Source organism: Lissotriton helveticus, chromosome 7 (assembly GCF_964261635.1).
Source record: "Lissotriton helveticus chromosome 7, aLisHel1.1, whole genome shotgun sequence".
NCBI lineage: Eukaryota > Metazoa > Chordata > Amphibia > Caudata > Salamandridae > Lissotriton > Lissotriton helveticus.
In genome coordinates this window covers 1,494,387,382-1,494,401,691 of record NC_136068.1, presented here as the reverse complement: position 1 = coordinate 1,494,401,691, position 14,310 = coordinate 1,494,387,382, and the positions used below count along the sequence as shown (strand labels likewise).

At 49.2% G+C, this 14,310-nt stretch overlaps 1 protein-coding gene and 1 long non-coding RNA gene across 2 annotated transcripts in view; both read right to left on the bottom strand.

The window, feature by feature from the left end:
- The window catches only part of LOC144770417 (uncharacterized), a 177,593-nt gene that overhangs the window by 23,699 nt on the left and 139,584 nt on the right, over nucleotides 1-14,310 (bottom strand). The gene's annotated exons all lie outside the window — the stretch shown is intronic.
- The window catches only part of IL11 (interleukin 11), a 38,222-nt gene that overhangs the window by 4,794 nt on the left and 19,118 nt on the right, over nucleotides 1-14,310 (bottom strand). Inside the window, exons 2-3 of the mRNA XM_078654927.1 lie at nucleotides 4,250-4,413; nucleotides 3,444-3,530 (exon numbers count right to left, since the gene is read on the bottom strand). Of these exons, the coding sequence (XP_078511053.1) occupies nucleotides 3,444-3,530; nucleotides 4,250-4,413 (251 nt within the window). The remainder of the gene's footprint in view (nucleotides 1-3,443; nucleotides 3,531-4,249; nucleotides 4,414-14,310) is intronic.

The following is a 14,310-nucleotide window of genomic DNA, read 5'->3' as shown; positions in this document are numbered from 1 at the left end:
GCAGAACAAATGAAACATTTGCCCCCTGTCACAGATCTAGGTTTAATCCATAGTTTTTTTTACTCACCACACCATTCCAGTTTGGACCCAGCCATATGCAAATCAGTCTTGACCCTGCTCCCCATGGGAACAGTCCAGCCCAAACTGACACGCCAGGTCCTCCCTGGACCGGGAACAGGCATCCTGGGACCAGTTTCAGGGTATCACCCCTCATCAGCCATGTAGCTTGAATCTGGTGGCTTGGAGAGCACGGGACTGGTCCCAGGATGCTTGTTTCCATTCCAGAGAGGACCTGGCCTGTCACTTCGGGTTGGACTGTTCCCATGGGGAGCAGGGTCAAGACTGATTTGCACATGGCTGGTTCCAAGCTGTGGTGGAGTTGTGAGCAAAACAACAACGGTTTAAACCCGGGTCTGTTACTGGGGGTGCATGTTTGAGTGTTGGACATTCTGCCCATTATCTGTTCATTTTGCTTTCCCTATCACGCAGCGCTTGCTGTGCTGCTCTGCATGACTTTAAAAAAAAAAAACGTCCTTAAATGCATAAACAACTCATAACTTTCTGAGAGTCCGCTGCGCAAGAGGCCTATGCTTGCACAGGCCTTCTTTAGAGGAGGTCAGTGAAACCCCTCTTATTTCCCCGCCGTGGAAGTACTGCTATCGGACCCTCGTTATAGCGTTCAATACATAAGCATTGGCAGTTTAGATTCCTATGTTTTTTAAATTGTATGCAAGTAACTATACTCTGCTCTACTGTCATTTGGATGCAGTTTTCTGGCAGGAAATCGCTAGGTTATTCTCATAGTAAACTGTATGTCTGCCTACTTTCCCTTTCTTTCATTAGTGCTGCAGGAAATTCGATTGTTCGGCTCGTGACAGGTTTGCTGCACATGACATCATCAGACGGCGCCCAAGCCATTATCTCAGCAATGGTACAAACACTGCCATCTCGACTGACAGAAAATCAAAAATGAAGCTGCGATACGAACGGGAAGCCGTGAGATAGACGCTGCGCGGAGGTGATTCAGCCCTCTCATTGAGTAAAAGCAGCTTTCAAAGTGACTTTTCTCGAAGCAGACACATCAGGGACCTCAGCTGTCCCGGGTGAGGTCATCCTGCTTAGCTGACACGACCGGGCCAAGTTTGGCACTGACTGCCTTAAGCCTGCAACATTCTTTGAATGTGACCCCTGCTACCGTGTTTGATATCGAAGTGCTGGAATGAGACCTTTGCAGCTCTTTATGATCTCACGTGACCTGTGTGTGACCCTGATTCCCCTTTGTGATGTCACAGGCCTGTTTATGACCCCGATTTCCCTTTCTGATGCCAGTGACGTCTACGACACCCAATCTCCCTGTTGTTTTGACATGGGCCCTCTTTGTGACTTGTCCTCCCGTTTGTGATGTAACTGACCTGTATGCGACCCATTTGACGTCCCCTACCCTGTTATGCGACCCAGTTGACGTCCCCTGCCCTGTTATGCGACCCTGAGATGCTCTTTTAGAATTTACTGGTTTGAACGTCACCTCCCCTGTATGTTACCATGGGTTGCGGAAACATCATCCATATGGATGTCGCTGTGTAGCACGTGCGAGTGACACAGTTGTCTATTATAAATGTATGGAACCCCAAAGCGCTTAAGAAACCGGGGGAGCTAAACTGTGTCGGAAGTGGGAACCAATCCTGCCCTGGCCTTTCTCTGGGAGGCCCCCCTCACCCCCATTCACATCTTTGTGTTTGTTAGATCAACAACTTTGATAGATAATGATCAAATCTAGAGCCAGACCAGTAGTGACTACTGTTTGCTGAATGTTGTTGTTCGCAGGTGGGTGGTAGAGAGATCTGAGGGGCATGCTCTCAGTCTGCTTACCAATGGGCCTAATGCTACCCAATGAGACCAATGAAGACTGACATATATAAGGGGCGAGGATGTGGCGCAGTGACCAGATCTACCCACTCAGGAGATGGGGATCCAGGTTCGAGTCGGCGTTGGCGTAACAGCCTGTGATTCTGGGCAAATCACTTAATCTACCTGTGCCCATGGACAGCGCTTGGATACCCTCACGGGCGATAAGCAGCGATATATAAATCTACAAACAAACATAAAAAAAACTGTATTTGTAAAGTGCTAATACACCTCTGAGTCTTTGCGCTGAATTAACAGATGTTAATTGACGGAGTAGGGAAGTCTCAGCACATTGTATTACTATGGTATATCTGTGTAAACAAAGGTCGTGAAGCATTAGTTTACAGTTTAATCCCAATTTAGGTGCGAGACATTATCTTGCCAGTGTGTTCTGCTGCCACCAAAAGTGATGTAAGTACCTGGAGAATCTAGGAAATAAGGAAGCAGAACACTAGTCGTGTTATGGAACAAATGTCCTTAACTGTAAATAAAAAAAACTTAATGGAAGAGATCATTTTCAAAGTTGATTTAATTGGTCAAACTGAATAATCTTGAAAATTAAAAAAAATATCAATTTTGACAAAAATACCACTTCGAAGAAGGTTTCTAAAATTAAATATGTAAATCCTATAAATACGATAGCTCTTCTTCCTCCATATTTCACAGAGTACAGAATTATCCTTGGTTATTCCACACCTAAAGAAACCTGCCCTCAAGCCTTCATAGCCTGCCAACTTTCGGGGGATTTCAAACTTACCAAACTTTGGTAACGTTCTGGGAAAAGCAGTTATTTCTCAATTTACGGGCTTTGATTAACGGGAACAACCTCTACATTGCTCTCGGAGTAGAGATCGGATCAGGCAGATCAGAGCAGAAATCTATGAATGTGGCGGCATTATGCAATCTTGTGATAGCAGCTGAAGGAGGGCAGACAGGAACAACAAAGGCCCTGGTCTTGCCTGACTTGGGAGCGTTTGGTACAGTGCACCACAGCTCTCAGGCCCATCATTTGGGTGATATTGAGGTGAAGGAGACAGCTGATGCAATTCTTTCTGAAGCGCCCACCAATTCTTTGTCTCTGTGCCACATTTAAAGTCACTTTGACTATCTCACAGTACCCCAAGGCCCATCATTTCCCCTCTCTTTTTTAACGTTTATTTGTTGCCTATTGTGCACTTCATGGAGTCCTTTGGCTTCAAGAGACGTAGTGAGCCTTACTCAAGCTAACTGTTCGACTGCTATGTTACTGCGGATTGTCTAAGACCAGTGCATAACTAGACTGCTTCGAATCAGCTGACCTTATTTCCAACAGTAGGAGTAGTTCCAGTTACTATCCCAACTCACGCACATGGTCCTATCCTACTGTTCCCCTCACTAGGCACCTAAACAAATCATACCCCAGTTGTGAATAACCTTAGATTCTCCTGGTAGTTGCCCAGCTTTTTACCATTTTCTCAGTAAGCAAGAGCCTATGGCATTTGCGCAGTCTCCTTTCGCAGCTTACATTCACATCACATGTGCAGCGGTTGATCCCGTACCTGTATTTTTGCCAGATCTCCAGCGTTCATGGACACGGTGGGCAGGAACTCCAGTTTGTGCTCAACCTCTGCCGGGTACTTGGCTTTCTGTAACAGAAGAGGAAATTGAGTTTGTTAAAGACGGTTCATGTCCCCTTCAGAAAACAATGTTGTGTTCAGAAAGTTCTGCCATTTTGTTTCAAAGCTATCGATTGCAAACAGCCAGCCAATGCCCTGCTGCTTTATCCTAAATATCTGTACCCGACTCTGTTACACCACCTTTATCCACTCTTGCCACACCCTTTTCTGTTCGACTCTCCAAAAGCCCTAAGCTGCTAATCAAATGAATGTTTCACAGACAATATCAAAAGAAGAAGGACTAAAGGATACATTAGCCTACTGTGCTGCCATTGGTTAAAGGAAGTAACAAGGCAATCCAAGCATGAGACAGACTGTTCCGCTGGTTTAAGTAGGCCTATCAATAAAGGAGACTAGCTCTGTCTCAGGCCAGTTGACTCATAAGAGGCCCGTCTTGTTGGTAATTCTACTGTCCATCCCCCATGGACTGCAGTCATTCCCCATTTACAGTAGAGAAGTTCTCAGTGCATAAGCACCACCAACTCCAAGATGTAGCTAAATTCCCTGCTTTCCATATAAGCAATGATACAACATAATCTCTGACTTCATTCTTGTCTCCACACAACTTTTAAATGATTTGTCAACTTAACACAGGGTATGGGCGCCTGCACCATGTGCAAGAGGTGTAGATGACCACACTAAACACCACTGAGATGTGGGGAGTAATGCAGGTTCTGCAGGGCACTTACAAAGATGTTGTAGAGCTTCTTGGTGTCGCCCAATAAGTGCTTGGTCATCTGTCGAATCTTGTTCAAATCTCCGCTGGGCTCCACAGGTCTGGCCTTCAAGGGAGGGGCCGCCTCTAGGCCTGCCCAAAGGCTTAGCAGTGCCAGGACCAGCCGACACACAGTGCCTGGAGGAAAAGAAGGAGAAAGAGGGCTCAGTTATGAGGCGAGGAGCTCCATCTGTGGTTATGGTTCTGCTCGATACTTTGCTGATGGACATCAGACTTGGGGCGCCCAGCTCTCACTGGCGACCCTATCTCCATTCATGCGCAGAACATCACAAGGGCAATATCAATAAATGACCAACTTTTATTATTCCCAGAACTGCCCTGTCTACCTGCCAGGCCTCACTCCCAGTAGCATTCATTTAAGAAAATACCCCCACACAAGAAGAGTACCTCTATTACTTTTGAAACATAGCTCTTATCTCTGGCTTGCAGGTTTACAGCCTCGTACACACCAGGTGCGTCATATAACCAACTCTTTGGAAACCTCTGACCTACAATTTGCATATAGATCTGTAGGTTGTGCATTGACCCATCTAGCTGTCTCAATACCATTGATTCACCACCCCTGCCTCCTAAAACGAAGAAATGGCAAATCCAGCAGCAATCTCCTGAGCCAATTTTGTAGTTGTGCAACAGGCCGGGTCTTACAGAGAGCTTTTAGAAGAAAATCTAAGGACCAAGGTCCTTCGCGCTCCATTATTAGACTAGCAGGCCTGCGCCCGTGGAGCAGTAAAAGACAGACTTTCTCCCTATAGAGGTGATGGGATAGGGGTGAATATCATAACACAACCAGGAAATAAAACATTCATGTATCACCAGAAATGCAGCTGTCTACTAATGCCTTAGTTGAGTGTGACGAGCTAGTGATTTTACTGAACTTTACAAACTATTGATTGGGTGGCCACTGGCCAGTAGCGTTGAAGCGGAAATAGGATGACTTGAGTGCATTACAAATAATCTATAACATGATTTCTGTTCCATCTGAAGTCACCGCCTTTCGGCAGAAGCAGTTTTAGCCACGTTATACCATAGATAGACTGGTCTTTCGGGGTTCTCTCCCTCCTCCAACAGGGAGCTGGCCTGAAACAGTACATGGCTGGTGCAGAGTCAGTGGTTGTCTCCACCCCCCCCCCCCCCCCCCCCCAAAAAAAAATGTCTGTCTGTCTGACTGACGGTGAGAACATTTTCTGCTACGCCCAGGTGGGCCCAGAGCACAGCCTTGGGGCAGGACCAAAGGCTCGGCGCCTATGCTCTAAAAGAGTTGTTTCTACATTAAAAAAAAAAGCAAATCTCTGTTTTGACTTTTGCAAAACACCACAGAAGAGAAGCCTGTCTCGCAGCCAGTTGGTGAGCATCAGCCAAGTTCATCCCAGGTTCACGTCTGAGGCGAGCCGCCCCTCCTCCCTCCTGCAGGGGCTCTGGAGGCTGCCAGGACTACTGGGGTTCCCACAAATGCGCTCAGAGAGCGGAAATCACAAGGGCGGCGTGCGGCGGGATGTTTTGGGGTCACTGTAAGCCACCGCTTTGCGTGCAGGACGCAGCTAAAATGGGAAGGCGAGGGGGCATGCATCACTTTATCAGTGCGTCGCTTCCAGCCCCTCCCCCTCTGACGCGGCTTCCTGGCAGACGCAGCGAGCACTTGGCTCGAAGACAGGAAAAGACAGCCTGATGTTTGTCTGTTTGTGCTGGAAAAGACGGGCCCCGGTTCTCTCGAGAGACTCGGTGAAGCCAGAGTGCGAAATCCCAAGAGACTTTCGTTTTGTAAACTTGACCTCCCCATGGACCCGGCTTCTACGCCCCAAACAGTAACAGTCTCTTTGCAGGGCCGTGTCGCAGGATGTGGAAGTGAGAGCCAAGTCAGCGGGAATATCCCCATCTCCGGCAGAGAAATGACCCCGCTTCAGGGTGAACTTGTATCAAAATTTCAGCCGCCTGACTTTTTTCCCCCAAAGACACTCTGCATTCTGGGAGTTGTAGTCCTTACACGTGTGTACCTAAACTTTTCTTCTTGTGAAGATATGTTTGCAGTTTTTATATAGCGCTTACATGACCACTGTTTTATATAAGATTCATATTTCTAGCCACAGGGGAACGATCGCAAGTGTTGACCCAATGCCGGGACGCGAACGTGCTTCCAGGGTTCAGAGGTCAGCGGTTCTAACCGTTAGGCCACGCCACCTTCCTTCTAAAGTGCCCCTTACTCCCTAGGTAAATAGGCTGGACTAGCTCAAGGTCACAGTGCCCGTCAAAAGGCTAATGCAATTATTAGTACCGCATAGTTACGCGTCACAAAAGGTTTAGTTTCTCGTATGAGATATGTAAACAGTGAATTCAATACAGGCATCACGAAAATTGTGAACGTTGTGAGCTCAAAGAAAGTTACCTTCTGGCAGGTGCTTTTAACCTATAGCCCCTCCCCCACCTTAGTCTGCAGGGAAGCCAAGGACACTGGCTTGTTTTTTGTGTCTTGGCACATGACCCTTAGTCACAACGAACATTGTCAAAAAGATTATTTTGGGATTCAGCGCTTCTCCGAGAACACAACCCCCGCCCCGTGGAAGTGCGGGAAGAGCGGCGGGGGCCGCGCCAGATAGAGATACGCGCTGTGCCGCGAGCTGGGCGGTTGCCCGCAGCGCGTGGGCACCACTTGCACATTTAGCGACCACTACATGTTGCCATTTTTCACTGCGGATGGAGAGGGTGCCCTGTGGGACAGGAGGGGGCGAGGGGGTTGGAAGGCTGTAGACTCCCAAATCAGGCTCCTCTGACAGGAGGAATGGTCCAAAGGGGGACTCAGAGGCGGTCTAATATAAAGAAATACAGACATCCGAGGGCGTGTTCTCCTGTGCAACAAGTGTACTCGTGTTGGTGAAAAATACAGTTCGAGGGGGGAGTTTGTTGCAAAGAAAATGTTTACGAGACAGTGTTGTTAGAATTAGTGTTCTCCTCCACGGGAAGAGTGGCCTGTTGGTGCTTCTATGGACTCTGGAAAGATGTGTGGTCTTTGGGAGATAAGCATGTAGAAAGAAGTGTGGTCTGTGGGAGTAAGTCGTGTGGCACGATGAGCGGTGTGTGGACAGATATAAGGTTTGTGGGTAGAAATGAGCGCCGTGGGAGGGACTGCTCTGTAAGGGAGGGTGCTGTGGGATATGGGAGGCAGTCTTGTGTGATATGCTCCTCTCTGTGGGGACAGTCATGTGGGATGAAGTACTGTTTGGGGATAGTACGTGTGAAAGTTTGTGGAAAGAATCGTACTTTGTGAAGAAAATGGGCCAGTGAGACAAGTGTGTTCTGTGGGAGAAAGTCTCGCGAGAGAAAGCGTAGCTTTGAGGTATGACAGGTGCCCAGAAGATGGGTATCAAATGGTGGGAAAGGTGTTCTCCATGAGGAAGTTTTGTACGAATATGACGCATTGTTCTCTCTATAAAGAAGCGCAGCCTGTAGCTGAAAGAACGACGCAGGATTTATTGTCAGTGGCAGATACCCTGTGGTTGAGCATGTGGGCGAATGCGGCAGTCATGTGGTAGGAGGTGGGAGTAAATGTTCTCTGGGAGTCTTGTGGTAGAAAGTGTGGTCTATAAATTAAAGTCCTGAGGTAGGATGGATAGTATGTGGAAGAAGTCTTGTGGTGGGGTATGGGCCTGAATGTGGAAGTCTTGTTCTTGGATGTGTGTGTTGTGGGAGGAAGTCAGACATCATTAAGTGTTCTCTTTGGGAAGAAATCTTGTGTTGGGGTAAGAGGCTGAGTGTGATCTGTAAGTGAAAGTCCTTTGATGGTCTTTTGAGGAAGTCTTGCGGTGGGACGACATCTTATTGGATGTGTGTGTGCTGTGGAGGAACTTGCCTTATGAAGTGTTCTTTGTGGGAGGAGGGAGTGTTATGTATATGTGACAGTCCTGCGACAGAACCTATGATCTCCAAAGCAAGCCTTGTGGTGAGACATGTGGCCTGAATGCGGAAGTTGTGTTGGTGAATGTATGTGCGGCTGGAAGAAGTCTTGCCTTCCGAAGTGTTCAGTGTGGTAGGAAGGGGAGGGGAAGTGTGATCTATAAGTGAAATTCATGTGATGATACTTGTGGACTTAAGAGGAAGATTTGTGGTGGGACATGTTGTTGGATGTGTTTGATGTGGGAGGAAGTTTTGCCTTGCAAAGTGTTCTCTGTTGGAAGAAGTCTTGTGGTGTGGGTTGGGGGAGTGTAAAAGTCCTGAGATGGGACCTAAGGCTTTGGAAGATGTCTTGTTGTGGGAGTGTGTGGCCAGCATGATGCAATCTTATGAAACAAAGTGTTTTCTGCGAAAAGCAACCCTTGTTGGAGGAAACGTGGCCTATAGGTCGTAGCCTTATGAGAGAGTGCGTGGCCTGTGTAAAAAAGTCTTGTTGGAAAAGTTCTCTGTGGGACAAAATCGTTTTGTGGGAGGAAGCATACTTGTAAGTGTACAATAAGTATGCTTTTGAGTGGTAGTGTGCTCTTCTTTGGTAAGGGTGCTCTTTATTGGTAGAGGAGTATGCTTGTGTCCCAAGAAGATTGCAGTTGTGGGAGGAAGACGGTTCTTTGAAATATAAGCGTGCTTTCTTGGGGGGCTTTCTTGTGAGATGAATCATGTTTGCAATTGAGTATGAGATCTCCTTAAAAAGGAGGTTTGTTTTTGCTTCGCGAGTCAAATAAGCGGTAGTAATACTCTGAACAAGTAACAATAATGTATTGTATTGTAGTACGAGGAAGCGTTCTTGAAGAAGAATTGTTGTTTTGTGGTAGGACGTGTCACATGATGCTTGTTTCCGGTCCAGTGAGGATCTGGCCTGGCAGGTCGGGCTGGACTGTTCCTATGAGGATCAGGGTCAAGACTGTTTTTCATATGACTGGGTCCAAACTGGGGTGTGATAGTGAGCAAAAGAACGATGGATTAAACCTAGATCTGTGACCAGGGGGGAGTGGTTGAAAGGTTTCAGCACTCCGTCCATCATCTTGTGTTTGAGGCACGTACGGAAAGAATATTTGTCTCCCAGGAAGAAATATTCACTTACGGGTGTGAATGTGCTTAATCCTGTTGTTAGTGGTAATCTCTTCCACGCAGCCCTGCTAGTACAGAATTTATGACATCCATCATCTGAGTGGGGGAAAGGCCTTCCCACCCTACACAGAGTAACAAATGTAAAGTGTAGGATTATCAAGGCACAGAGTGCCACAAGAAATTAGACGGTGATCGGGGCTGAAAGTGAAGAAAGACTTATAAAAAGTTTAAGTATGTCCAAGATGCTTGCCGTACACAAACGTCTGCCACTTAAAACGGACCTTCTGTGACTAGATAGAATGGAGAAAACTGGAGCCTGATGGGAAATTGGATTAAATTAGGGAACCATTTATCAGAGTTCAATATATACACCTCTAACCATCGCTCACCCAAATCTGAACCAGGAAAAAAACATGCCTTGAACTACCCGGAGACATATTTCCCTGTCCACCGGTATCTCACCGTCCACAAGAGACAACTGAATTGCTTTCTACCTCATTATATTTTCCCCTGGAGAGCTTGCTCTGCTGCCTGGCTACCCATGGCGTCAATACCCAGGAATCGCAATCATCTCTGGTGCAGCCAGGTTGCATATGACTCCACAATCTGCATGTCCAAACACAGACATTCTGCCTGCCTTGGGCACACAGCTGACTGTACCACCGGTTGAAGGCATGGCTTCATCTCCAATGAGCTCATCGGGTGTTGTGATTCTGCTAATCCTGCTTCCTCCCCGCCACCACCTCAAAGCGCTTAAATCTTGGAGCAACGCTGACATTCCTCAGACAGTTTATGTGTTTTGTGCAATCTCTCTTTTCTTTTGCTACACGTGTCCGAATAACTAGCAGACTTCCTTCATATTGCGTCCAAGTCAAGCTCAGATTCAACTTACTTATCCCTGCGTCTCAAGGCACGTAGAGTGCGGGGGTGGCAGGAGAAAACTTTTCAACCTTTGACTTATCCCATAGAGTGGCCCTTGGGCACCACTGTCTTGTGTATGTTTTGTTTATAGACACATTTTGGATGCTTGGCTTCCAGCCAAAAGAAAACAAGCATTGGCAAAGACAATAGGTCTGGCTGTGAGAAGTGTGCAATTTAATATTTAAGACATGCAATATGGAAAAATAAAATTGAAAACATAAGAACATATTTAAAAATTAAGGCGTCACAAAGCAGTCAATGCATAGCAGCCCTGCCACTGAAATACACTCATTTTCAAGCGACTGTGCACCTGTGATCATACAAGAGGCTTGCAAAATGCACCAAAACTGATGGATGAAATGGGCTCATCCAATGCTGAATGCTATGGAGGGCGGAGGCAACCTGTGAATGACAGTCAAAGGGTGTCCAATGAATGGAGAAGGCTGTCCAAAAGCCCGTTTGTATCTATAAATATATGTATTTTCGGTATGAATGTTTTAGAAACATGGAGCTAGTGAGCCAATAAAGGTGACTCTAAACCAGACCTAAAAAGTGAAATCGAGTGGGAATTAGCATGAGATTTCACAATAGCCAAAATCCCCATGAAAATAATGAGGAGGAAGGGGGCAGGCGGCCAAAGCGAAGCTCAGTGAACACCTGACTTCTGAGGACGTCGAGGCATTCACGACGGGTCATCAGGATGTCGCGGGCTGGCAGAGCGAGGGATGCCAAAGAGGGCGTGGGGACTGGGAACACGTGGTATGGAGGTGGAGGCCACCCCCAGGAGCAGGGCGGGTGGCTGGCATGGCTGACATTCCTCTAGTGAGTTGTTATTCAAACCCAGATTAGGCCGTGCGGGAGGCGGGGGTCCGGCCTCCGTGTTTGGGGTGGGATGCGGGAAGGAGCTCTCGCTCAGACCGCCTCGTGTTCTCTGTCGAGCATCTGCACCACCGTGGAGCTCTTTAGCGCCTAACAGGATTAACGTCCGGCTTCCGGGCTGGGCCTTTCCTGCCACATCATGCCGCCCACGCCGGGCTGTCGCCTCCTAGGGGCATGAGGGAAATGGCGGCTTTGGGCCTAGTCGGGTGGAAGTTATACGAACTGCAAACGATCGACTGACTAGCGGAGAAACTGGGAGATTCCTTCGCAGGCCGCGGTCTATGAAAAACCGGAGCTAAGCCTTTTGTTGTCACAAACAGCTTCCGACTGACTCTTTCCCAGCCCTGCTACCTTACGTAGGCCCGCTTGTCAGAGCCAGAGCATATAGCTATTTCTCCAAAGGTCAGACCCGCCTCGCTAGACTGCCAGCCACACAGACGTCTGCCGTCCTGGCATCAAAGCAGCACAAGCCATGTCTGTGCCAGTCTGGGGTATGCCCCAGAGCGAGTCATCGGGCAGGGTGGGTACTCTCGCCTGAGTGGGCGGGAGCCACACACAGCCCTGCTAGTAGCAGAGCATTTAGTGGCTTCGCCGTCACCATGACGACCGTTCCAGGGAGTGGGGCAGGGATGGGAATGCTGCGCCCAGAGGAAAGGTGGCAGCGAAAGAGGGAGTGTGCGAGAGAATAGAGAGGAGGGGAGATGGAGGGACGAGAAAGAGGAGAGGGGTGAGCAAGATGGGTGAAAGTGATGGGGGTGGAGATCAGACAGCAGGAGACGGGAGAGAAAGGAGAGCCAGAGATGAAGGTGGGGGCGGGGGCGGGAGAGAAATATTGAGAACCACACAGGGAAGCGAGGAGAGTAAAAAGCAGGAAAGGGAGGTAAATATCGGTTAAAAAGTGGGGTGGGCAGACATAAAGGAGAAAAGAAGAGGATCTTAAGAGGGAAATATATGAAGGAATGGACGAGTATAGTGTTATGGAAAAAGAGACAAAAGAGGGAGTGGGGAAATAGAGCGAAGGCAATGAGAGGGCAAAGGAGTCGAGGAAATGAAGAGAAGCAGGACGAAGGCACGGGGGGGGGGGGGGGGGGGGGGGGGGGGGGGTTGTCGATGTTCCATAACCCAACAGAACAAAGTACAGCATAACATGCAATAATATATGAGCATGGAATTACTCAACATCATAACGACAGAACAGCAACATACTACAGTGTTACATGTGATGGGAGCGGGCACGGAAAGAGGGCAGAATGTGCGGCACAAGTAGTGCAAGGCAATGGGTGAAGTGATGCAAAGATGAATGAAAGGACAGAATTGCAGAGGAGGTGAGAGGAGAGAGAGAGGGAGACAGGGAAAATAAAATTCGGAAAGACTGGTGCTCATGCTTTCCAGGGAGGCGAGTCTGGATGGAGTCAGATGGTTTATGGAAAGAACTGGAGCCGGAGCAGGGCCGCGACAGCCCAGATTCAATGCACCATTCTTCCCACCAGGCCCCTGGTGCCGCTTACTAGCCCGAGGCGGCTCTCAGAGGCGGCTCTGTAAGGATGGGGTGCTGCAGGACCCCGCTGGGCCTGGTGCTGCATGGATGGGGTGATGCAGGACCCCGCTGGGCCTGGTGCTGCATGGATGGGGTGCTGCAGGACCCCGCTGGGCCTGGTGCTGCAAGTCCCGCTATGCCTGGGCTTCAAAGATGGGGTGCTTAGGATGGAGTTCTGCAGGACCCCGCTGGGCCTGGTGCTGCAAGGATAGTGTGCTGCAGGACCCTGCTGGGCCTGGTGCTGCATGGATGGGGTGTAGCAGGACCTCGCTGGGCCTGGTGCTGCAAGTCCCGCTGTGTCTGGGCTTCAATGATGGGGTGCAGGACCCCGCTGGGCCTGGTGCTGCAAGTCCCGCTGTGTCTAGGCTTCAAAGATGGGGTGCTACAGAAACTCACTGCACCTCATGCTGCAAGGATGGGGTCTTGCAGGTCTCCGCTGTGCTTGGTGCCGCAAGGATGGGGGTGTAGAGCCCGGCTGTATCAGCCAGAGACGCTTCAAAGATTGGGTGCTGCAGGATTCTCCCGGCAGACCCTCCCTGCAGGCCTGCGACTGCTCACATAGTGGGTGCTGCCGAACCCCGCTGCTCCTGGTGCTGAAGAGATGGGAGGTACAGAGCCCACTGCGCCTGATGCTGCCAGGATGGGGGGTGCAGACCCCGCTGTATCAGCCAAAGGCGCCTCAAGGATGGGGTGTTACAGGACCCCGCTGTGCCTGGTGTTGCAAGGATAGAGGTGCAGAGCCCGGCTGTATCAGCCAGACGTGCTTCAAAGATGGGGTGTGCAGAGCCCCGCTGCACTTGGTGCAGAGCCCGGCTGTATCAGCCAAAGGCGCCTCAAAAAGGGGGTGCTGCAGGATCCCGCCGTGCCTGGCACTTCAAAGATGGGGTGCTGAGGGACCCCTCCCTGCAGACCCGAGACTGATGCAGAGCCCCCACTGGACCTATTGTAGCAATGGGGTGTACAGAACCCAACTGCATCAGCGTGAGACTGCACACATTTGGGGTGCAATAGGAAGGGGGTGCTGCAGGCCCGGGGTGTACCATAGAGATGCCCCTTTCATGGGTGGCGCTGCAAGGATGGGATGCTGCAGAACCCCACTGTATCTGTGTGACTGCCCACTTATGGGTGATGCATTAAGGGTACAGCACGTGAACCCTCCCGGCACCAGCCAGATCTTGATCGCACAAGAGCCTCGTAAGCGAGGCTGAAATACATGGATGGAGTCTGGGTGGAGCCTGAGGCGCAAGTTGTCTCACTGAAGCTTGACATTGGCTGGGTAGTCAAGCTGAGAAGGACAGGATTTGACTTAAGCTTTAGATGGTTGCATCTGACCACTGACAGTGTACAGCACACTTTTGCTGTGCCCCTTGTGGACATATAAAATGAGAGAACAACATGTGGTAGGCTGAAGCTTCAAGTAGGCAGTGCCTGACCAAAGCTTGACCTGGGTGTTGTCTGTTTGAAATTGTAGGTTTCGCTTTCTGGCCACTTGCTGCGGTCCTCACTAAGGTATAAGCATAGACATCATTATAGATGTGGCTGAAACTTGACATGGATGGTGTCTGAATGAAGCTTGAAAAAGGCAGTGTGTGACAACCTTGAGATGGTTGTGTCTCTCTGAAGCTTGACATGATGTGACTGAAGCATGAGCTGGGCAGTGAATGATT